We start from the raw sequence: 25,563 nt of genomic DNA on the forward strand, positions 1-25,563 counted from the left end.
CCAGGAGTACCTCGAAAGTCTCAAGAGTTCTACAATGCAAACTAGAATAGATATTACTTTAAGGCATGAACCAAATGCTCATCCACTATACCATACTATCTGGGCCAGAATAACCTGGTCAATGTACGTTCCTGAACTTAATGCTATGGAAGCAGAATACGGGTTATTTCCCCAAACTCTCTGAGATTCATATTAATAATCTCTTAGGCTCACTGAAGGGGGTCAATGAATAACTTTTATAATAAAAATAAAAATTACAAACTAAAGTTCTAAGTACATGGGCATGTGGGTTTAGAAAGATTTACATATATTATCAGAACACCAACTTGGGAAACAAAACCTAAGAGGACACTCTGTTCCTTTAACCATGTGGTGACATGAAGGATATCCATAAATTGGAGTTTTAGTGCCATTATTTTTCATATTATTTCAGAATAATAAAAAAATTTCATGAAAATAACTATATATTAAGAATGGCCCATCATTTGAGTCAGTTATAGAAATCCAACTCAAAATAATTAAGGAAAAAGGAAAATTTACTGGATGATTAACCTATTAGTGTATTGTTGAAAACAAAATAGTTAGTGTGAAAAGTTATAAAACTAGGTCTTAGGACAACAACCTTTCACTGCTACTCTCTATTTGTATTTTATTCTTTTTTCCATGTGTCATGCTAAATAGCCTCAGAAACTTACATATTAAAACTTCAGGGCTGGGGATGTGGCTCAACTGGTAGCGCGCTCGCCTGGAGTGCGTGCGGCCCGGGTTCGATTCCCAGTACCACATACCAACAAAGATGTTGTGTCCGCCGAGAACTAAAAAATAAATATTAAAAATAAAAAAAATTCTCTTCTCTCTTTCTCTTTTTCTCTCTCTATCTTTAAAAAAAAAAAAAAAAAAAAAAAAAAAAAAAAAAAAAAACTTCAGCTACCAATGAAGACCTGCCTTGAATGTCTGCCTGCATCTCTAAAGACAATAATTGACCTCAACTGTGGTCAGTGAACCATTCCAGAACTAGGAAAAAGCAATCACAATAACAGGATGATTGTATGCATGGAAACCATACGAGAATGGGATGGAGAAGGAAAGGGAATGTGAAATAGGATGGAACAATTTCCTGAAGTTTAAGGAAATGTGACACTATAACCAAAGTATATATAATTTATACATCTTCAGGATGTAAATAAGACTGTAGCAGAACTGTTAACTCAGCACTACTGACATTTTGGACTGACCAATTCTTCATTGTTGGGTAATGTCCTGTGCATTTCAGGATGTTTAGCAGCATTCCTAGTTTTTACCCAGTAGTTACCTGCAACACCTCCCTGGTCATGATAATATAAACATTTTCAGTTATTGACAAATGTCAGGAGTTGTTCCCAGTTAAGAACTATTGACCTATAGCTAAGGGTAGTACTCTACAAAGTTACCTGAAGAATAAGTAGAAAATTAGATACAGAAGGTTTAAATTTAGATAGATAGGGCTGGGGATATGGCTCAAGTGGTAGCGCGCTTGCCTGGCATGCGTGCAGCCGGGGTTTGATCCTCAGCACCACATACAAACAAAGATGTTGTGTCCACCGAAAACTAAAAAAAAAAAAAAAAAAAAAAATATTAAAATTCTCTTTCTCTCTCTCTCTCTCTCTCTCTTTTTTAAAAAAAACAAATTAAGCCCCCTCTTTCCTCATTTAAAAAAAATTTAGATAGATATATAACATATTGGCCATATGTGTGAATCAAACATGGTGTCATAAAAATTTAAACTTATAAAATGGATCAAAATGTTTTAAATTAATTTGTTATTGGTCTTGGGTTAAACAATTTCATGAACCCAAGATTTCTCATTTTAAAAATGGAGGAGATAACAGCTATGCAGAATGGTTCTGAATATTAAATAGTCATGTGAAAGCATTTTGGAAGCTATTAAGTCGAATACAAGTAATAAATAATAATGACAATAATAATAAATACAAACATGATAGAGAACCAGCCCCATTTCTCTATCTAAGAACCTAGGACTTTTTCTCAGGATGCAGTATATGAAAAGAGGTGACTTTACAGAAACAAAATTATTCTAAAATGCAGAGCTCTTGAAAAACAAGCAATGTAAATGTGACAAAAAAAAAAAAAAAGCCCAGAAGCTCTCAAATTTATTAGCATTTCCAGTGGTAAGTAGTTAACTTATTTTAGTTCATAAACTTATGAACTTTTGTTAAACATACTGAATTGATAGAAGTAAATAGTTTAAATGTGTTTATTTTATCATATAAATTTGGAAGCAGTCATATTGCTCAATCACAACTAATTAAAATATTGGTTTTTTTTAGTCTTTGGTGACAAAAATTACAGCAAGTCTTCAATGAAATATTAAACATGAAGTACAAATAATAAATTTATCTCCTAACAGGTTGTGCAGGTACTACTTAAGTTATTCCAAAAAGATACATCACAAAGATAAATGTTTGATGCCTTAATACCACATGGAGAATAACAGTACCACCAATAACAACTATGATAGTAATAATTAAAACAAACAAGCAAATATTTATTAAATAGCTATTCTGAATTTAGAAGGGTCCTGAGAACCTTATTAAATATTGTCTAATACTTGAGAAATTTATTAACCCATTTAAAACAGAGATAGAGACATATTTAGAAAACATAAATTCCCTCCTTTAACAGGACACTGTAGTGAAATCTTAAGATTAATTAGGTTAATCAAATCTCTTCTTAGTTCCTATTATCACATATTTATCTGTACAAAGTATCTAAGAGCTTGTCTTAGTACTTCCTCTACAATACACGTTTTGGGGTTGCTTTTTTGTTGTTGTTTTTCAAATTTAAATTTGTTGAATAGTATAAAAAATATAGCAATAGTGGCTTGTATATTTTCTTTCTTTTTAAATCTCAGGGTTTTAAATTTTCTTTTTTGCTTTTTAAAATGTTATAGTTTTGGCTTATGTTAATTATAATTCATCTCCCTCTTCCTCCTCTTCTTCCTTTTCTTCTTCCTCTTCTTTTTCACCTTCATATTTCATTTTATCTTCTTCTTTCTCTGCCTTTCTTCCTCCTTTTCCTTTCTCTATTATAGATAATTCAGGAGTAAATACCATCTGTTGTTCCAATAAAATATTTGGAAAATAAGGCTGCACTATCAAAACAATTATGACACACATAATAAAAAACAGCAGTCTCAGTAATAAAACAAATATGCAGAGTGGATCACATATAATTGGCCGGGGAACTTCCCAACTTGGATACCAGAATTGGTAATCTGTAAATAGAGAAGCAATTGAAAGCTGTGTTTCAAGTAAAATAGTTGAATTGTTCAAAGAAGTAAAGAACAAAAATACATACATATAGCTCGGTCCCGATCTGCATTACCTAGAAAGAAAAAGAAAGTCTATAAAGAATTACATAAAATTTTTCTTTCTCTATAATGTAAGCATTTCTTCAATAATAGTGCTACCATTCTCTTAGTTTTCAGGCAACATGCCATCATTCTTGATGTTCCCTTTCCAACCAGCAGCCAATCATAAATCACCAATATTCTCATTTACTAAAAGTCACCCTGTTCTGGTAGAGAGTATAGAAATACAGGAGTGAGGAGAAATGAATTCTAGTGTTAACTCTAAATCATTGTTTCACCTTATATAGGTTCCTTCTATGAATTTACTCATTTTTATCACTTAGTTCTTATTTTCAGACACTTTCAGTTGTTCTTTATTTCTGAGAAGGCAAAGTCAACACCACTCTACATCCTGGCATCCTTCTTTTTCCTCTCTCTCTCCTGCTTTCTCCCTCTCTTTTGAATCTATCTACCTCACTAGATCATAATGTTATCAGGAAATAAATTCTTTTTGTTTGCTCACCTCAGCAGAGAGAGTCAAACAATTACTCCTGAATTCCACTAGGAAAAAAAAAGGAAAGATAAATGAGTTCATACATATAAAAAACCCAAAGTCAACTGGACATGGTGGTACATGTCTGTAATACAGTGATTTGGGGGGCTGAGGCACGAGGATTGCAAGTTTCAAGTCAGCCTCAGCAATTTAGCAAGACCCAATCAAAAAACAAAAGTTCAAAATCAATGATATCAACTAGAGCTTCATCTCTACCCCTTGGGGAAAATTTAGAATTTATTTTTTAAGTACCTTAGAGATAAACTGACTTTATGTAGAATCTTTGAAATATTTTAGCATATTTTACTTCATATTTTATGTAATGGTTTTTACATTGATTTCTTTCTATAAAGCATCTTTCACCATATGATCTGTATTTTTTCTTCATTCTGTGTATTAATATTTATTGATACTTTAGTATGACAGTAAAGTAATAGCACATTTCCCTTTGCATCTTATTTCACTTCTCATCATTAATATCTGAATCATAATGTGAATTATAATTACACATAATCATAAGCCTCGCTGTGATATATTCATACCTGTACAGAGTATAAATTTGTCTAATTCATTCTTTTATACTTCCCCTTACCCTCTTTTCTGTCCTCCCCCTAGTCCCCATCCTCTCCATTACTGTTATACCTTTTATTCATTTTTTATTAAATTATTTGTTTATTCTAATTTGTTCTACATGGATGGCAGAATGCAATTCATTTCATATTACACATATACAGCACAATTTTTCAAGTCACTGGTTGTACACAAAGTATTTTCACACCATTCGTATCTTCATACTCATTCCACTGTCATTCCTACTCCCTTGCCCCCTGCTTTCTCTTCCCTCCCCTTTGCCCTATCTAAAGTTCCTCCATTCCTCCCATGCTCCCGCCCCCCATCACCATTATGAGTCAGCATCCTCATTGGCTTACTTCACTCAGCATTATATTCTCCAACTCCATTCATTTACCTGCAAATGCCTATGATTTTATTATCTTTTAATGCTGAGTAATATTCCATTGTGAATATATACCAAAGTTTCCTGGTCTATTCATCTACTGAAGGGCATCTAGGTTGGTTCCACAATTTAGCTATTGTAATTTGTGCCGTTATAAACATTGATGTGGCTGTGACCCTGTAATATGCTGTTTTTAAATCCTTTAGGTATAAACCAAAGAGTGGGATAGCTGGGTCAAAAGGTGGTTCCATTCCCAGCTTTCCAAAGAACCTCCATACTGCTTTCCAGTTTGGCTGCACAAATTTGCAGTCCCATCAGCAAGGTATGAGTGTGCCTTTCCCCCCACATCATCGCCAAAACTTATTGTTGTTTGTATTCTTGATTGCTCCCATTCTGACTGGAATGAGATGAAATCTTAGTTTTGATTTGCATTTCTCTAATTGTTAGAGATATTAAACATTTTTTCATGTTTGTTGACTGATTGTATATACTCTTCTGAGAAGTGTCTGTGCAGTTCCTTGGCCCACTTATTGATTGGGTTATTTGTTTTTTGGGGTGTTAAAGTTTTTGAATGCTTTATATATCCTAGAGATTTGTGCTCTATCTGATGTGCTTGTGGTAAAGAGTTGTTCCCATTCTGTAGGTTCTCTATTCACCTCACAGATTATTTCTTTTGCTGAGAAAAAGCTTCTTAGTTTGAATCCATCCCATTTATTGATTCTTTTTTTTTTTTTAAAGAGAAAGAGAAAGGAGAGAGAGAGAGAGAGGGGAGAGAGAGAATTTTTTTAATATTTTTTTTTTTAGTTTTTGGAGGACACAACATCTTTGTTTGTATGTGGTGCTGAGGATCGAACCCGGGCTGCACGCATGCCAGGCGAGCGCGCTACCGCTTGAGCCACATCCCCAGCCCGCATTTATTGATTCTTTGTTTTAATTCTTGTGCTATAGGAGTCTTATTAAGGAAGTTGGGGCCTAATATGACAGGATGGAGATTTGAGCCTACTTTTTCTTCCATTAGGTGCAAGGTCTCTAGTTTAATTCCTAGGTCCTTGATCCACTTTGAGTTGATTTTTGTGCATGGTGAGAGATAGAGGTTTAATTTCATTTTATTACATGTGGATTTCCAGTTTTCCCAGCACCATTTGTTGAAGAGGCTATCTTTTCTCCAATGTACATTTTTGGCACTTTTGTCTAATATAAGATAACTGTAGATATGTGGGTTAGTCTCTGTGTCCTCTATTCTGTACCATTGGTTTCCCCTACCCTCTCCTCGATTTTGGTGCCAATACCATCTGTTTTTTGTTACTATTGCTCTGTAGTATAGTTTAAGGTCTGCAATAGTAATGCTACCACCTTCACTCTTCTTGCTAAGGATTGCTTTGGCTATTCTGGGTCTCTTATTTTTCCACATGAATTTCATAACTGCTTTTTCTATTTCTGTGAGGAATGTCGTTGGGATTTTGATTGGGATTGCATTGAATCTGGATAGTGCTTTTGGTGGTATGGTTACTTTGACAATATTAATTCTGCCTATCTAAGAACAAGGTAGATCTTTCTATCTTGTAAGGTCTTCTTAAATTTCTTTCTTTAGCATGCTGTAGTTTTCATTGTAGAGGTCTTTTACCTCTTTCGTTGAGTTTATTCCAAAGTATTTTTTTTTGAAGCTATTATAATGGGGTGGTTTTCCTAGTTTCTCTAAGAATTTTTTAATCTCCTCCTTGATGTCTTTTGCAACCCATTGTTCATTCAATAGCATATTATTAGTCTCCAGGTGTAGGAGTAATTTTTATTTTTATTTTGTCATTGATTTCTAATTTTATTCCATTATGATCTGATAAAATGCAGGGTAGTATCTCTACTTCTTTGTATTTGCTAATAGTAGCTTTGTGGCCTAATAGATGGTCTATTTTGGAAAAGGATCCATGTACTGTTGAGAAGAAAGTGTATTTGCTCATTGATGGATAATATACTCTATATGTCAGTTAAGTCTAATTTATTAATTATAGTATTGAGTTCTATAGTTTCTTTGCTTAGCTTTTGTTTAGAAGATCTATCCAGTGGTGAAAGAGGTGTGTTAAATTCACCCAGAATTATTGTGTTGTGGTCTATTTGACTCTTGAATTTGAGAAGAGTTTGATTGATGAAAGTAGATGCTTCATTGTTTGGGGCACATAAATTTATAATTGTTATGTCTTGTTGATGTATAATTCCTTTAAGCAGCATAAAATGTCCATCTTTATCCATTTTGATTAACTTTGGCTTGAAGTCTACTTTATTTGATATGAGGATGGAAACCCCCACTTGTTTACGTAGACCATGTGAATGGTATATTTTATCCCAACCTTTCACCTGCAGTCTGTGGGCATCTTTTCCAATGAAATGAGTCTCTTGAAGGCAGCAGTCTTTTTTAAAAATCCAATCTACCAGCCTAAATCTTTCGATTGGTGAGTTTAGGCCATTAACATTCAGGGTTATTGTTGATACATGATCTATATTACTGGTCATTTTTGTTTATTTTGGTATTTAGCTTGACTTAGTTTCTCCTTTGGTTGTCTTTTCCTTTATTGTAGTTCTTCCCTTTGCAGAATTTCATTGTTGTTTTTCATTTCATTCTCATGGAATATTTTGCCAAGAATATTCTGTAGTGTAGGCTTTCTTGATGTAAATTCTTTTAGCTTTTGTTTATTATGGAAGGTCTTTAGTTCATCATCAAATTTGAACCTTAAATTTTCTGGATATAAAACTATTGGTATGCATCCATTATCATTTAGAGATTGGTATATGTTGTTCCAGGATCTCCTTGCTTTGAGAGTCTGAGTTGAAAAAAATCTGAGATCTGAATTGGTCTTCCTTTATAGGTAATCTGATGTTTCTCTCTTGCAACTTTTAAAATTCTATCCTTATTCTGTATCCTAGGCATTTTCATTATAAATATGTCTTGGTGTTGATCTGTTGTAATTTTGTACAATTGGTGTCCTATAGGCCTCATGTATTTGATTTTCCAATTCATTCTTTATGCTTGGGAAATTTTCTGATATTATTTCATTGAAGAGATTGTGCATTCATTTGGCTTGAATCTCTGAACCTTCATCTATTCCAATAAATCTTAAATTTGGACTTTTGATGGTATCCGATAATTCTTGTATATTCTGTTCATGGTTTCTTACCATTTTCACTGTGAGGTCAACTCTATCTTCAAGATTGTATATTTTGTCTTCATTGTCTAAGGTCCTGTCTTCCAAGTGATCTAATCTGTTGGTGATTCTATCTGTTGAGTTTTTTAATTGGCTTATTGTTTCTTTCATTGCAAGGATTTCTGTTTTTTTTTTTCCCAGTATCTTTCTTTCTTGAAGTAATATCTTGCAACCTTTATTTGCTCTCTTATCTCTTTGTTGGTGTGATTGACGGTCGCCTGTATTTGTTCTCTTATCTCTTGTTGGAGTGATGGATTTTTGCCTGTATCTGCTCACTTAGGTCATTTTTAAATTTCCAAATCATTTTAGTTATGTACATTCTGAACTCCTTCTCTGACATTTCACCTACTGTGCTATCTACTGCTTCTATTGTTATAGTATCTTGGTTTGTTTCGGGCACATTCCTCCCTTGTTTTTTCATGATGTCTATGTGTCTTCCTCTCTTGCAGTATAGATCGGAGGTATTCCAGCTTCTACCTATTGTCTTATAGTGTCCCTATAGGTTACTAATACCTTACTTTTAAGGGAGAGATCAATATTACAGCACTCAATATACCCAATGTGCAGCCATATATCAGTTAGCTTCTATTTTTACATTTACATTTTTTTTTGCATCAAATGAGATGATCATATTTTTTTTGTTTTTCCTTCTATTTTTGTGGTGAACAACATTTCTTATTTTTCATGTTGAAGTATTCTTGCATTCATGGGATGAAATCAATTGATAATGATGTACATTTTTCTTAATGTGTTTTACAATATGAACTGCTAACATTTTATTGAGGAATTTTGCAATGAAAAAGCATTTATGTTCTTCAGAGATGCTGATTGGTAGTTTTCTTTCCTTAAGGTATCCTTATCTGCTTTTGGTATCATGGTGAGACTGGTTTCATTGAATGAATTTGGTAGTCTTTTCCTCTTTTCTATTTTATAGAATAATTTGAGGAGAATTGACATTAGTTCTCCTTTAGTGGTCTAGTAAAATCTGAGAATTCCTTAGGTTTTCTTTGTTGGAAGGCTTTTTATTACTACTTTAATTTCATTGCATTTTATTGGTGATGAAGAGGAAGAGCAAGATTTTCCATCTTGATTCAAGTAAAGCAAAGGCAGAAATATTTGGGTGTGCTCATCCCAATAGTGACAGTGTTGTTACATTAAAACTGCCCTCTAGTTTCTCTTTGTTTTTGCTTTTTTTTTTTTTGCACAAAAGCATAATATGCTCTGAATTTATCCCCACCACTTTATTTTAAGCCTTGTATAATCTAACTATAAATATACCATCGGAATATATGCTTTTATGTTTGAAAAAAACAATAAAAAGTGTAATCAAATACATTTTCTACTTTTTATTCTCTGAACATTTTTGGAATTCCAGGTTTTTTTGTGGGGTGGGACAATGAGAAAAATCTATTAAATATTTATTACTTTACTTTTTTTATGTTGACAAATATTTTGGGATATTCTTTTGTTTAACACAGTCATTGTCAAACTGTGAAGCATTTTCAAGGTTTAGCTTTTATTTATCAGTCCTTATTCCTAACATTCTGGTATGTTCTTAGGGGAAGAAATAGAAGCAAAGCTCTGAAGAAAAGGCTCTACAGTTTAGAAAAATCTAAAGATACTGTTTCAATCCTCCTTTGATAATATGATAATAGCATTAGAATAATAAGAATAATATTAACTTCACAAAAAAACTAGTGTGCAGTCACTTCACTTTTCTTGTCCTAAGCATTATGGATGTTTTTCTTTTCATTTTAAAGTTATTTTCTTTATCTTACTGCATAGAAAATCTGTGCATTTGTCACGGTTGCCACAACGAGTACAAAATACTCCTGGTTCATAAGGCCTTCTTGACAGAGCTCCTCTACAAAAAAGCAGAAAATTGTTAGGAAAAGACTCAATTTTTACATGTTATTTAAATACTATAGTTACCAATTTTAATTAGTCTTAAGCAGTTATTTGATTAAGAAAGTGGACTCAAAGAAGTACTTATATTAGAGATGCAATCTTCCCCTTTTTCCAACCCCACACACAGTCTCTTCTGAAATGAAATCCCATTTCCCTGAAACAGAGTATCCTAATTTAAATATAAGAGTTCAAAAATAAGGATGTTAAAGTTTCTTTCATTTTTGTAGCAAAATACATCCTTTCCAAATGGATGCTATAGAATATTTTACGATTAATTACTTTTTGGTTGGTACAAATGTATATAAAATTCTATAGAAATGATATGTTAATTACATAAAGAGTTTTTAAAAATCCTGAAATGCCTGTTGTCCCAAAGATCCATGTATTACTGCATGTATTACTTTGGAATCCATGTGAAAAATACATATACATAAAATAAACAAGCAAATGAATTTAAGTGGTATTTTACAAAGTTGAATTAATCCATTGTTTACAGCTAAAGAGCCAAGTAAGAATGGTTACATCAATTACCTAGAATTAAAGAAGGAAAAGGGAAGTGTACATAAAATCCTAGGATACAAAAGAAAAACTATATAGGTGAAAGATAACTCTGAGTGGCAGGGGTGGGTCACTAGTACTTGCCATTTAAACAAGATTGCATATATACCTAGAAGGCAATTGGAAGTTATAAAAATAAACATTAGGCATATAGGTTCCTGGTTAGGCACTATAGGTCATCTAGGATAGCCAAACACAACAAACACATATTTAGAAATCTGAATATCAAATCTCAGAACCGTATCTTATTTAATCAAGATGGTTTTGCTTATACCCAGTAAGATATCTGATACCTGAAAATTGCAACTGTTCCATCAAGGACATCCAGAGGTTTGTGATTATTTGCAGGCCTTATATCACTTCTATAATTTCATTGTTCTATTCAAGGAGAATATATATTTTATTTAGAACCTACCCAGAGCACCAGTCTTCCAGAAACTGAAGAATTAATCTAGTCAACTTTACTACACCTTATTCTAGTTTTATTGCTCTAATCCTTTCTCACTGAAGCAGATGCCTCCAACATAACAGCAAAGTTTATCCTCCCCAAGACCTCTGGGATGGGGGACCTCTGCCTTTGTACCTATGAAAAATTCTAGTCACTATAAAGATACACACTACACAATAATACTAGTCCTTTTTTAAATTTTTTACTTTTTGGAGGGAGGTACCAGGGATTGACTCAGGGGCACTCGACCACTGAGACACCTCCCCAGCTCTATTTCATATTTTATTTAGAGACAGGGTCTCACCAAGTTGATTAGTGCCTCACTTTTGTGGCTTTGAACTTGCAATCCTCCTGCCTCAGCCTCCCAAGCCACTGGGCTAGTCCTCTTTTTTAAAGTTCAATTTTCATAATCATTATTTAAGTATATGTCAGGCTAATATTCTTCTATGTCAATCTCCCTCTAGTTCTGAGATTCAAAAAAGTTTCACCTAAATCAATTCAAGTCTGAATATACTATACAACTCTCAACTACAATTGGAATGGCTGGACTGGATTAGGAGGAAACTATAGATAGATCTAAGTATCTGAATCTAGCAAAGTCCACTGAAGTTTCATAGTTGCCTTAATAGTGCTGTAAGAAATATGAAATATTTTGTCTTTGGGCATTTGCCATTTTCAAAGAAGCAGCCAATGGGTCATAGAAAGCAAGTCCAGATGCTGAACATAGCCCACTGGAACTTTTACAAGCCTTCTAGCTTCAATACTTTGCTGCCTATAGGGACATGGGCTTAGGTGACCTAACAAATGTCTAATCCTATTTCTGACCCCAAGTCCATTGAAAGACCACTGTTTAAAACTTTTTAATAGATACACAGTCTTCTGAAAAGATGCAGTCTAGGGGTGGTGGAAACTTTCTTTGCCTTTACTAGATCCATATCTGCTACTACCTTGTTCATCAAGCAGGTAACCCAGGTCTCTATTCAAAGTAAAGAAAGTATGAATTTTGTTGTTTTCTGCTTCAAATTATCCATGCATATGTAAAGCTATTTTACTTTACACACATTTCTGTTAAACTCCCTCATTCACAGTAGCAAAATATGTTACTGCAGTCCATTTACTGAGTGGTATTAAAAGCTGCTAGTTTTGAGTGGCTTAGAACAAGAAAAGATCTATAACAGATCTGGGCTGCCATGCAAGTTGCTCTGCTACTTGGTCTACATATTCCAGCAGGCCTAATAGATACTTGTGGGCTCAAACCCATTGCTAGTACCCAAATATGCATTAGGATCCTCCAGAGAAACATAATTAATAGATTGTGTGTACACACATGAGAGAGAGAGTAGAGGGGGGGAGAGAATTTTAAGGATTTGGCTTCCACAATTGTAGGGGCTGACGAGTCCAAAATCAGAAGGGCAGGCCAGTGGCAGGAGACAAGTACTGATGTTGTAGTCTTGAGTCTGAAGGGGGAACATCTGGATGCAATTTTCATTCTCAGATTTTTCTTTCATAAGCCAATATGGAAAAGTTTATATTGAACTTTAAATAAACTCAGAGTTTAAATTGAACATATGAGGGTCACCCATATTATAAATGATAATCTGGTTTATTTAAAGTCTACTGATTTAAATATTAATCACATCTAAAGTATACCTTTACAGCTATATCTAGACTAGTTTGGACAAACACTGGGCATCATATCCTAGTTTAGTTGATATATAAAATTAATTATCACCTCAGCTTTTTAAAAAAAATGGCGAATTTTACTTTGTCTGGCAGTTGAATTACTGGCAATTACCCTTAATTCAGTTGAGGCCTGGTTTTAGGACTAGATAGTTCTACATCAGTGTTTACCTTATTCCTACCATGGTCTTTACTTTTAGGCAATGGTTCTTAATCCTAGGGCATGGTTTTTCTGAAATAAATGTTCAGAGTTTTAGCCATGATCTCTCCATTTTACCTGGTCTCAATCGCAACTCGGTTTCTCAGCACTGTTCAGCCTCTGCAATCTGTGTGGGTATTCAGCCTCTGAATATCTGTTCCCTAATAATCCTTCCAGAATATTACCTTGGGATGTGTAGGTTAGTATTTGGCCCACAGAGAAATTTTACAGAGACTTCAGGGTTTCTTCTTTGTAGCCCTTTTCTTTTTGGTATCCTGAGTCTAAATATCCAGGCATCAAAGACACTGGTGTTTCTTTTACTCAGAAAAATATATATATTTTGCTTGAAATACATCTCTTTGGTTAAAGGTAAGGTAAATTCTTAGGGAGAAAAAAAAAGAGAAAATATGGAGTTCCCACTGAGTTATTATCTATTTGTAAATATTCTAGTCTTATATTGGTTGTTTTCTAATGCTTGAAAACAGTTTTTTTTTTATGTTTTCTCCAGTCTTTATGGGTTATTTTAAGCAGAATACTGATTTTTATCCAGCTTAAAAAATACTCAGAAAAAAATAGGTCACATATTTAAAAGTTAAAAATTAATTTCTAGAAGAAAATCTAATGTGATTAAAAAGAGTAAAAATATTTTGTGAAAGTATATCTAAGAATGACACAAATCTCAAAACCCATGAAAAATATTGACATATTTTTATCCACAGTAAAATTATTCTATTTGACAAAATAAATTGCATCATAAAGTCAAATGTTAAGCATTATACTGGTAAAATATTCATAAATTATATTACAAAAAGAGGTAATTTTCTTGACCTATAAAGCACTCCTATAATTTAAAAGTATCGGACACCTTCACATAAAAGTATTGATTATACAGGAACAGTCAGGTCTTGGTAAATGAAATCCAAATTTTTTGAAATGTACAAAATGATAACTGAATTCCCCTGAAATAAAGATTGTGAGAGGACAGGTCCTCAGAGGGCCTAGCCAACTCAACTTTCCTTCCCACTTTTGGTTCTCAGAATAACTGCAGAATGTGCAGACAAGGTAGTGTTCCCAGATAAAGAGGAACCGTTTGGAACAGCCCAAGCTAGAATAGATTATTTTGCAATGCTTGAGTTCGGTGAGTCAAGATGCGTCCATAGTATAAACCGGACAGAGTGTTCAGCTGTGGTGTGACATGAGGCATTCACAGATAAGATACCATCCTCCCTAAGTGACTTTCCTGAGTCTTGGGAGACCACCTTACTAGGATCCTAGACTTCTGTTTTTACCTCCTGACTATCTGTAAGTAATACCTTTTCTTTGCTTGACTTCTTGTGTGACAGTTCGGTCTCACTGAATTCATACAAGTGGTAGAGAACCTTCATAGAGATGATAATTAGAAATATAATGAGCCAGGCATGGTGGAGCATGTCTGGAATCCCAGTGACTTGGGAGGCTAAGGCAAAAGGATCTCAAGTTTGAGATTAAAAAAAGGGCTGGGGATTATATTCAGTGGTGAAGTACCCTTGGGTTCAATCTCCAGTAACCTACCCCTCAAAAGTATACTGACTTCCTAATTGTACATAGCTAAATGTGTGAGAATACATTATCTTAACAAGGGAGTTGAGAAATAAGTCCTCTCTTACATGAAATATAAGAAGTATTATAATACAAAAAATGGTGTAACAATAATGAATAGATATTTAGTAATATTTATCAAAATTTAAAATTTTGTTTTTGACCTAGCAATTCCGTGACTGTGAATTACAAATATTTTGCTGAGAATTACATATCTATCTGGATAATTGTAGAAACATCTTTTGTAATAAAAATAATAAAACAGCCTAATTGTTCCTTAAAAGGAAAATATTGCTTAAATACATTTTTGTACATACATTAAAAAAACACTATGCAAATATTAAAAAGAATTCAGAAAGTTTTTGCACTCAAATGACAAAACTTCCAAAGGATATCTTCAAAAAATTAAGTAACCTCAGAGTAAGTGTAGTGTATTCCTGTTTGAATTACTGAAAAGCACACACAGAGACAGATATGATTTGGCATATACAGACAGAATATACCTTTTAGGATGAAATACTGGGGAGGGTAAAAGAAGACAGAATGGGAATGTTACTTCTTTCTTGATACCTTTGAAATTTCCCTCATAAATATATATCTTATATTAGACATATTTTATTAAAATGACTGAAAATTATAATCCACATAAAGCAATGAGAAAGAGGCCATACTGTATGAGATCCTAAAGTCCAGCAAAAATTGTAGTTGGAGGAAAACATGAATCTTTAAATATATTCAATAATTAAAGAATGCTGTATATCTTAAAAAAAAACAGCAACATATAACAGCCTCTTTACACACACACCTCTCCAAGAAAACCATTAGAAAGGCTGAATAGGTCAAAATAATAAAACTGAAACAAAAGAAGAAGGAATGCTGAATACATTCCAAAATATCTTATTCTTAAAGATCAATAAAATAGGTTAAACCTTGATGAGCCCTATTTTAAGAAAAGATGAAAAATATTCATTATTAAGAATTTTTCCACATTTTCATTTTGTATAATTCTTTCCTGCCTCTTTTCAGATAGAACTTGCTCTTTTAATTCTATCCCCTCTCTCAAAATATCAATGGCTTTCTTTAGTTTAAAATGTGCATTAGCAACCAACAAAATAGCTTTTACTCAACTCTTATACATACTTCTTTTCTTTTTCCTCTCCTGGCAAACATCATAGAATGTTTTAAATTGGCCAATTTTTTTTTCAAATTCAAGTTATGAGCCATTAGTAGGTTATAAATCAAATCTAGTGTTTCACAAAAACATTAATTTAAAATACAAAAGAGATTAGAATATTGTACTTAGCCATGAATAAAGTATTATTTCATATAATTTGTTTTATCACACATAATAAGGTTTGTTTCATAAATCTTTTATTTTTTCAGTTATCTACTGTGTTTTTTAAGTTTAAGATGAACATCTTTTCATATTGTAACTTTATTTAAAGTTATCATGTCTTCAAATTACAATTGACTGGACAATGAATGTGATATAGATATCGCTGTCATAGCTCTTCACATAGCCCCTATTTAAATGGGCAATATGAATTGTTTTCAATTTATTTATATTTGAACTATTGTTCAAAATATATAAATGATATGTATTGAATCATAAATTGTCTGTGCAGAAGAGCTTGGAAACAGAACAGCCTATATATCATAAAAGGGACTGACAAGAAAGTGAGTCTGAATGTTATTAAAAACTCTGCTTATATAGTCCTGGTTTCTCTCTTACCACACTAGCCTCTCCTCATACACCTTTGCTGGTGCCTCTAACTGAGGTTGAGATATTGTAGTCATGTAGGGCTAGTTCTTAAGTCTCTTCTGTTTTATTTTTCTTACTTTCTCATAACTGATCTCATTTCCAACTCAGGGTCTTTGTACCTGTAGTACTCTTTACTTAGTAAACTGTCCCAGAATTCGTATGTCTATTTCCTTCTCATGACTAATTTACATTTCTTGCATTTATTTCTCCGTGTAATGGGTTAGAAACAGAATACTTGGTCTTCCTTCAAACTTTGGTCTTCTGAAAGTATTCCCTCTCGTAGTTAATGGCATCATCATTCATCCAGTTGCTAAGACTAATGGCATAAGTTTCCTTCCTTGAATATTCTATTTCACTCAGCCCCCAAATCAAATTCACCAGGAAGTATATTAATTCCATATTTAAAGAATATTCTGAATCTGACCTTTCCTCATCATTTTCATGCTAGGTAAGTAGAATTAATGTCATAGTACAGAATGGGTGTCAGGTAGTAGAAATGTCTGCTATATAGAGTGTCTGCTATGTGCTTTCATTCTGAGGCATGGGGTTGTTTTCATCTTATGGCTTTGTTACCCTCTAGAATATCTGAATTCTCTATCAGATCTGTTGCATCCAGCCAGCAGATGAGGAAAGACCAAGAGAGTGAAAGATCAAGTAGAAAGTTTTTAAAGGCCAGACATGGAAAATGGTCTAGTTTCTATTGAGCCAAAACTCACTGTTTGGCCCTATAGAAAACATATTTTAGGTATGTTCTCAGGAAGTAAATAGAATGGTGTACTTTTAAAAGTGATTTCTTTCATGTGTTGTTTGTTAAGAATGCAAAATTTAGATTTACTGGCCCTACATATTTCTTTTTTTTTCAAATCTATTTTGACTTATTTCCTTCCTCTCTGTGTTATAAAGGAATTTTTCAAGTATCTTTGACTCATATTTTCTGTATGGTTGAATAGGTTTTATTTTTCCATTCTGTATTAATTTTCTGGCTACTTTAAAATATCACTGGGTGATTTAAAACAACAGATATTCATGCTCTTGTAGTTTTGGAGACCTAAAGTCCAAAATCAAGGTGTTAGCATGATTGTGCTCCCTCCAAAGTCTCTACAGAGGAATCTGTGCCTTGACTTTCCAACTTCCAATGGCTTTTGGACCCTCTTTGCTTATGGATCCCTGACATCAATCTTTTCCTCTTGAATCTTTTCCTGTTAACATTGTCTCCTCCTCTTCTGGTTGCTAGTGCTAAATCTCCCTCCCCCTCTCTTTTATAAAGATTCATGTGATGGCATTTATTGCTCACCTGCTTAATCTAGGAAAAGATACTCATCTTAATCATGTCTTTGCTCATAAGAAAGAAGAGAAAATAGAAGTAAAAAGTTAACATAAGAGTATAAGAGAGAACAACAGAGATTGGCTATTAGCAGAGAAAAGAGAGAGAATCAAGGGAAACAGATAAGTGAAAGAAAAATATATCAAGTAAAAATTTTAAAAATTGCAAAATTAAAAATAAAATTAAAAAGCATACAAAACAAAACTGAAAAATACGAATCAAATATTCTATCTATTTGTGAATATTTGTGAGTCCCTATCTATTGAACTATGATCTATGAAAAATAGCTAGCTTCAAAAGTGCTGGAAATGAGAAAAAACAAATATGAATATGTATAAGTGTCCATGAATGATTTAGGTTACAATTAAACAAGAAAAAAGAGAAAAAAAGACAAGAAAAAGAAAGAAAACAAAAAGAAAAATTAAAAGAAAAAAAGATTTTGATGAAAAGTTAAAGAATTGTTGCCTTTGGAGTTCAAAAGATTCTCAGCTTCCCTTCTCAGCAGTGTTAGGTAGGATGATCTGGAGTTTGATGCCTGCCCCACCCTCAGGGTGGAGTTGCTTGAGTGAGAGAGGAAATCCTGTAGGCAGAACTCCTGGAGGTTTACACTTGAGTAGGCTCTAGGTTCTTTGTTGAATGGCAATTGGTCTGGAAATTTTAAATCAGCCCACCTCCAGGGCCCTGCAGTTGCCAGTCCATGCAGGAAGACTGTACTCTAGGGATCTCCCCGATCTCCCCCTGGGGTCCACTTGTGCAGAGGAGGAGCCAATTCTTTGTCTGCTCTTCACCTGTGGACTCCACATTTCCTGTCTCTTGGGTTTAGTCTCCAAACTCAATCTCTTCCACCCCCACTCTTTCAGGTACCTGACCAGCTGGGAGGGTCTCTCTTATGATGGAAAAATCAGACCTGACTATACAATGAAATGATAAGAGCGTTATGATGAAGAACCAATACTTGGGAAAAGGATTGATACCCCTCCCCTTCTGCCAGCCTTTCTTTGGGAAGCCTGTGAGTCCCTATCTATTGAACTATAAATAACTGTCACTAGGATTCCAACTACTCCTTCTTTAAATGAAAACACACCTGTTCCAGGCTTTCAAGGCCAGATATTCAACAGATACCTGTAAAAAGAGTCACTTCTTCTAATACTTTGTAACTTTCTGAACTCTGTAGGAATGTAGCTACATAATTAATTGCTAGGCCAATTAACTGCTGTCTAAACTATAGCCTTATAGGCTTAGTTTTTAGAAATATAGCTCTTAGGGGGATAAAATCAAGTTATCTTGAGTTACTATTGATCATGGTAAAGGCCACTTCATGATAACACTCACAATTGTTTTACTGACTTTGTTCTGCGCCTGTGAACTACTTATTGTAATATTTCTGTACATGGTCTTTGGTCACGTAGGCCAAAAACTTAATCCCATCAATGTTGTAATGGTTAAAAAATTATGTCATTTTCCTATAAAAACCCCATGTGACCTCAGCTTGGGGCCCACAAGTTTAGAACACTATCTCATCTGGGTCCAATTGCATAAATAATACTGAATTCTCTGACCTTCCAAATAAGTGGTGCTTAGTCTCTTTGCTGAGCACGATTTACATAACACTCCCAGCTAGTCCTGCAAGTGGCCAGATTGGAGTGTGAAGAGGAGAGCCAGATGGTTTTCCATGATCACCATTGCTTTTTGTAAACTGCTCTCCACATTTCTCCTGGTCATTAAGTCTTGCAGTGTAGGTTTGATAGGCCTGTATTTTGAGCCAAACTAAGGTTTGCCAGGAAATGGCTCCTCTAGCAGCCAGCCCCAATTCTGTAGCTGCAAAGCGGTTCCTTCCTCTGTCCTCTGCAGGAAGCAGGCAGAGGTGTAGCTTCTTTCCACACAAGGATATTGTGCAGCATTCCTTTCAGTTTAGTTGGGCAACGTCTTTGGTTTCTGATTTCTTGGTAACCAGACATGCCTAAGTCCTTCTAAAAAGGCAGGTTCCCTTATCTCTCCACTTTGCTCTGGTTGGTGACTCTGGCAGCAGCAGTAGCAGTACTGCTCGGGATTTCTTTCTTATTTTATTATATCCAATGTCCTGAGTTCCAGATCTGCTTTGAGTATCCAGTATTAAATCTCTGTAAAGTCTTCTCCCTTTTTTTCATCCACCTTGCTGAGAAGCTGCCTATCTGTTTTCTTGGTTTCACACCATGGAGCAGCAGAGAAAGCAACCTTCCCTATTCCCCAGTTGGTTTTATTAAAAGCTGAGAGTTTACTTTGGCTGGTCACAGAAGGGAAAACATGTCTTTGAAGTATGAAAAAAAAAGAATGCTTTTGCTGAGTTGAAGATGTGTCATGGAATAAAGATTGCCTTTAAAAGATGAGTGCAAGGCCTGGCTGAGAGACAGCAAGGAAATGGGAACAGTATCACATAACCACATAAAACTGAATTCTACTAACAGAGCTTGGAAGCAGATTTTTTTCATGATAGCCTCCAACTTGGAGTTCAGCTGACACACTGATTTTGGCCTTTGAAGTATGAAGTAGAGAATTCAGGTACACTGTGCCTGGATATATGACCTACAGAACTGTAATTATAAGTGAATGCTGTTTTAAACACTGTATTTTTTTATTTATTTTTTATTGGTTGTTCAAAACATTACAAAGCTCTTGACATATCATATTTCATACATTAGATTCAAGTGGGTTATGAACTCCCATTTTTACCCCAAATACAGATTGCAGAATCACATCGGTTACACATCCACATTTTTACATAATGCCATATTAGTAACTGTTGTATTCTGCTACCTTTCCTATCCTCTACTATCCCCCCTCCCCTCCCATCTTCTCTCTCTACCCCATCTACTGTAATTTATTTCTCTCCTTGTTTTTTTCCCATTCCCCTCACAACCTCTTATATGTAATTTTGTATAACAATGAGGGTCTCCTTCCATTTCCATGCAATTTCCCTTCTCTCTCCCTTTCCCTCCCACCTCATGTCTCTGTTAATGTTAATCTTTTTCTCCTGCTCTTCCTCCCTGCTCTGTTCTTAGTTGCTCTCATTATATCAAAGAAGACATTTGGCATTTGTTTTTTAGGGATTGGCTAGCTTCACTTAGCATAATCTGCTCTAATGCCATCCATTTCCCTGCAAATTCCATGATTTTGTCATTTTTTAGTGCTGCATAATACTCCATTGTTAAACACTGTATTTGTGGTAGTCCAATATGCAACAATAGAAAATCAATCCACATGCTGGAACCCTAATCTAAGCTACAGCAGTATTTGTCCTGTAGTATAGAAATAGCCTCCTAATTGTGCTTTTTGTACCCTTATTTCCCTATACTTCATTCTTTATACAACAATCAGGATAATCTTTTTTATTCAGAACATTTTTTTTATTTGAGGCATTAATTAGTATAATGTTCAATGGCATGATGATGATGATGATGATGATGACAATGGCGGCAACAATGAAGATGTCAGTTTTCTAATGGGTATTTTTGTTGAATGTTCATGTAATATCTCCTAATTTCTTAACTAGAAAATCAAATAAATATTGTTTTATGTTCAGATATCTAACTGATTTTAATTTCAATATTTGCATTAGATGATTATAGTTTACTTCTTTATTAATTTAGTGAAAAAAATCACAAAGCATTTTATTCTAATTAAACAATTGCATATTTTTAAACATTTTACTTTGGAGAATTCTGTGAAACTGTTTCCCAATGTAATTTGTGAAGCACTATCTTTTAATTAATTCTTTTTAGTTATACATAGCATTAGGAATCATTTTGACATAATTATAAAATATGGAATATAATTTGTTCTAATTCAGTCCCTAATACTCCTCCTTTCTTTTCCCTTCCCCCTGTTCCCTTCCCTCTATTAACCTTTCTGCTCTTAGAGTTTTTTTTTTAATTAATGTCTTGTGAATATACATAAAAGTGAGATTTACTGTGGCATATTCATATGTATCTTAGGAAAATTATGTCAGATTCATTCCATGTTTTCCCCTTATCCTGTCCATCCTCCTTCCCTGAAATCCCTTTTCACTTTTCCACTTTCTTCTATTTTGATGGAACTCCCCCACCATTTTCTTTTCTTGCCTACCTTATTTTGGATTAGCTTCTACATATAAGAGAAAATATTCAAACTGATTTTCTGGGTCTGGTTTATTTAACTTAACATGATGGTCTCCATCAGCAAATGCCATAATTTCCTTCATCTTTATGGTTAAGTAATACTCCATTATGTAAATATACCACATTTTCTTTATCTATTAATGTTTTGAAGGACACCTTGGTTGGTTCCATAACTTGGCTATTGTGAATTGTACTGCTACAAACATTTCTGTAGCTGTATATTTACAGTATGATGGTTTTAGATAGTTTGGATATATACCAAGGAGCAGGATAGCTGGGTCACATGGTGGTTCCAATACTAATATTTAGAAGAATCTCCATACTCCATCAACAATGTATGAGTGTTCCTTTTCCCCACATCCTCAGCAATATGTATTATTCATATTCTTGCTAATTATCTTTCTGACTGTAATGAGATGAAATCTCAATGTAGTTTTGATTTGCAGTTCCTGGATTGCTAGAGATGTTGAAAATTTTTTCATATTTTATTGATCATTTGTATTTCTTCTTTACAGAAATATGTGTTTAGTTCTTTTGCCCATTTTTTGTTTTTTAAAATTTTTTGGTGTTAAGTGTTTTGAGTTCTAGAAATACACTGCTCCTGAAGATCAGGTGACAATGATTTTCTCCCATTCCATAGGCTCTCTTTTCGTGCTCTTATTTCTTTTGCTGTGCAAAAGTTTTTCATTTGATGCCATCTCACTTATTTTTATTTTTTTCAATTATAGATGGACACAAAACCTTATTTATTTATTTCTATGTGGTTCTGAGGATTGAACCCAGTCCCTGACACATGGCTAAGTAAGTGCTCTACCATTGAGCTACAACCCCCATCCCCACTTATTGATTTTTGGTTTTGTTTCTTGTACTTATTTTAAGTCTTCTTAAGAAAGTCACATTCTGTGCCAACATGTTGGAGTGTTTGTTTGGTCTATATTTTTTTCTAGTAGTTGCAGAGTTTCTGACCTAATTCCTAGGTATCTGATACACTTAGAGTTCAGTTTTGTGCTAGTTGACACATAGGGCTCAAGTATCATTCTTCTACTTATAGATTTCCAGTTTTTCCAGCACCATTTGTTCAAAAGGCTATCTTTTCTCCCATATATATCTGTGGAATCTTTGTCTAGTGTCAGATGACAGTATCCATGTGGGTTTGTCTCTGTGTCTTCTATTCAATTGGTCTTCGTGTCTGTTTTAGTGCCAGTACCATGCTATTTTGTTAACTATAGCTCTATAGAATAATATGAAGTCTGATGTTGTGATGCCTCTAGCATTGCTCATTTTGCACAGGATTGTTCTAGGTATTCTGGGTCTCACTTTTGCAAATGAATTTTACAACTGTTTTTTCTACTACTGAGAAGAATATCATTAGTATTTTGATGGAATTGTACTGAATCTATATACTACTTTTGGTAGTATAGCAATTTTGACAATAGTAAATGCCTATCCACGAATATGAGCTATTTCTGTCTTCTAAGGTCTTCTTCAGGTTCTTTTCCAGAATTCTATGGTTTTCATTGTAGAGTTCCTTCACTTCCTTTGTTAGACTAATTCTCAAGTATTTTATCTTTTGAAGTTATTGTGAATGGGATAGTTTTCCTAATTTCTTTTTCAACAGATTTGTTGTTGGAGTACAGGAAAGCAATTGATTTATGTATGTTGATCTTGTATCTGCTACTTTACTATATTTGTTTATTAGCTCTAGAAGTCCTCTGGTGGAGTTTTTGGGGTCTTCTAAATATAATATCAAGTCGCCAGCAAACAGAGAGACTTTAGTTTTTGTTTTCTTCCTAATTGTATCCCTTTAATCTCCATTTCATGCCTAATTCCTCTGGCTAGATTTTCAAGGACTATGTTGAACAGGAGTTGCAACATTTGTCTTGTTCCTGTTGTTAGAGGAAATGTTTTCAGTTTTGCTCCATTCAGCATGATGTCGATCTTGAGTTTGTCATACGTGGCTTTTACAATATTGAGGTAATTTCCTTCTATCTTAGTTTCTCCAGTGTTTTAAACACAAATGGGCACTGGACTTTGTCAAATGCTTTTTCTGAATTTATTGTGATAATTATGTAATTCTTGTCCTTAATTCTATTAATTTGTCCTAAATTCTATTAAATCTATTGGCTTGGGTATGTTGACCCAATCTTGCATCCCTGGCATAAACCCCACTTGATCATGTTGCACTCTCTTCCTAATGTGTTTTTGAATGCACTTTGTCAAAATTTTATTAAGAAGTTTGCATCTACATTCATCAAGGATATTGGATTGAAGTTTTCTTTACTTCATGTCTTTGGTTTTGGTATTAGAGTGAAACTGGCTTCATAGAATGAATTTGCCAATGTTCCCTCCTTTTATATTTCATAGAATAATTTGATGAGGATTGGCATTTGTTGTTCTTTAAAGGTATGGTAGAATTTGGATGAAAATCTATTTATTTTATTCTAATTTGTTATATATGACAGCAGAATGCATTACAACTCATATTACACATATAGAGCACAATTTTTCATATCTCTGGTTGTATATGAAGTATTTTCACACCATTTGTATCTTCATACATGTACTTAAGGTAATGATGTCCATCTCATTCTACAATCTTTTCTACCCCCATGTGCCCTCTCTTCCCCTCCCACCCCTTTTCCCTATCTAGAATTCATCTAATTCTCCCATGCTCCCCCTGATCGCCATTATGGATCAGCATCCACATATCAGAGAAAACATTCAGCCTTTGGATTTTTAGGATTGTCTTACTTCACTTAGCATTCCATCATTTACCTCCAAACGCCATGATTTTATTCTCTTTTAATGCTTCCATTGTGTATATATACCACATTTTATTTATCCTTTCATCTACTGAAGGGCATCTAGGTTGGTTCTCCAGTTAAGCTATTGTGAATTGTGCTGCTATACACACTGATGTGAGTGTGTTCCTATAGTATGCTGTTTTTAAGTCTTTTGGGTATAAACCAAGGAATGGGATACCTGGGTCAAAAGGTGGTTCCATTCCCAGCTTTCCAAAGAATCTCCATATTGCTTTCCAGTTTGGCTGCACCATTTTGCAGTCTCACCAGCAATGTATAAGTGTGCCTTTCCCCCCACATCCTCAAAAACACTTACTGGTGTTTGTATTCTTAATAGCTGCCATTCTGACTGCAGTTAAATGATATCTTAGAGTAGTTTTGATTTGCATCTCTCTAATTGCTAGAGATGTTGAACATTTTTTCATATATTTGTTGATTGATTGTATATCATCTTCTGAAAAGTGTTGGTCCAGTTCCTTGGCCCATTTATTGATTGGGTTATTTGTTTTTTGTTGTTTAGCTTTTTGAGTTCTTTATATGCTCTAGAGATTAGTGTTCTATCTGACATACGAGTGGTAAAAATTTGCTTCCAAGATGTAGGCTCTTTATTCACCTCACTGACTGTTTATTTTGCTGAGAAAAAATTTTTTAGTTTGAATCCATTTCATTTTTGATTTATTATTTTAATTCTTGCACTGTAGGAGTCTTATTAAGGAAGTCGGAGACTAATCCAACATGATACAGATTTGGGCCTACTTTTTATTCTTTTAGATGCAGGTTCTCTGTTTTAATTCCTAGGTTCTTGATCCACTTTAAGTTGAGTTTTGTGCATGGTGAGAGATAGGGGTTTAGTTTCATTTTGTTGCATATGGATTTCCAGTTTTCCCAGCATGATTTGGTGAAGAGGCTACCTTTTCTCCAATATATGTTTTTAGTGCCTTTGTCTAATATCAGATAACTGTAATTATGTGGGTTAGTCTCTGTGTCTTCTATTCTGTACCTAGCCTACTAGTCTATTTTGGTGCCAATACCATGCTGTTTTTGTCACTATTACTCTGTAGTATAGTTTAAGATCTGGAATAGTAATGCCACCAGTTTTACTCTTCTTGCTAAGGATTACT

General features: G+C 34.1%; 1 protein-coding gene across 1 annotated transcript in view; it reads right to left on the reverse strand.

Annotated features, from left to right (window-relative positions):
• Positions 1-2,966: 2,966 nt before the first annotated feature.
• Glipr1l2 (GLIPR1 like 2) overlaps positions 2,967-25,563 on the reverse strand; it is a 50,882-nt gene continuing 28,285 nt past the window's right edge. Inside the window, exons 4-6 of the mRNA XM_026409349.1 lie at positions 9,830-9,915; positions 3,358-3,384; positions 2,967-3,274 (exon numbers count right to left, since the gene is read on the reverse strand). Of these exons, the coding sequence (XP_026265134.1) occupies positions 2,967-3,274; positions 3,358-3,384; positions 9,830-9,915 (421 nt within the window). The remainder of the gene's footprint in view (positions 3,275-3,357; positions 3,385-9,829; positions 9,916-25,563) is intronic.

The sequence above is a fragment of the Urocitellus parryii genome, chromosome 5, assembly GCF_045843805.1.
Source record: "Urocitellus parryii isolate mUroPar1 chromosome 5, mUroPar1.hap1, whole genome shotgun sequence".
NCBI lineage: Eukaryota > Metazoa > Chordata > Mammalia > Rodentia > Sciuridae > Urocitellus > Urocitellus parryii.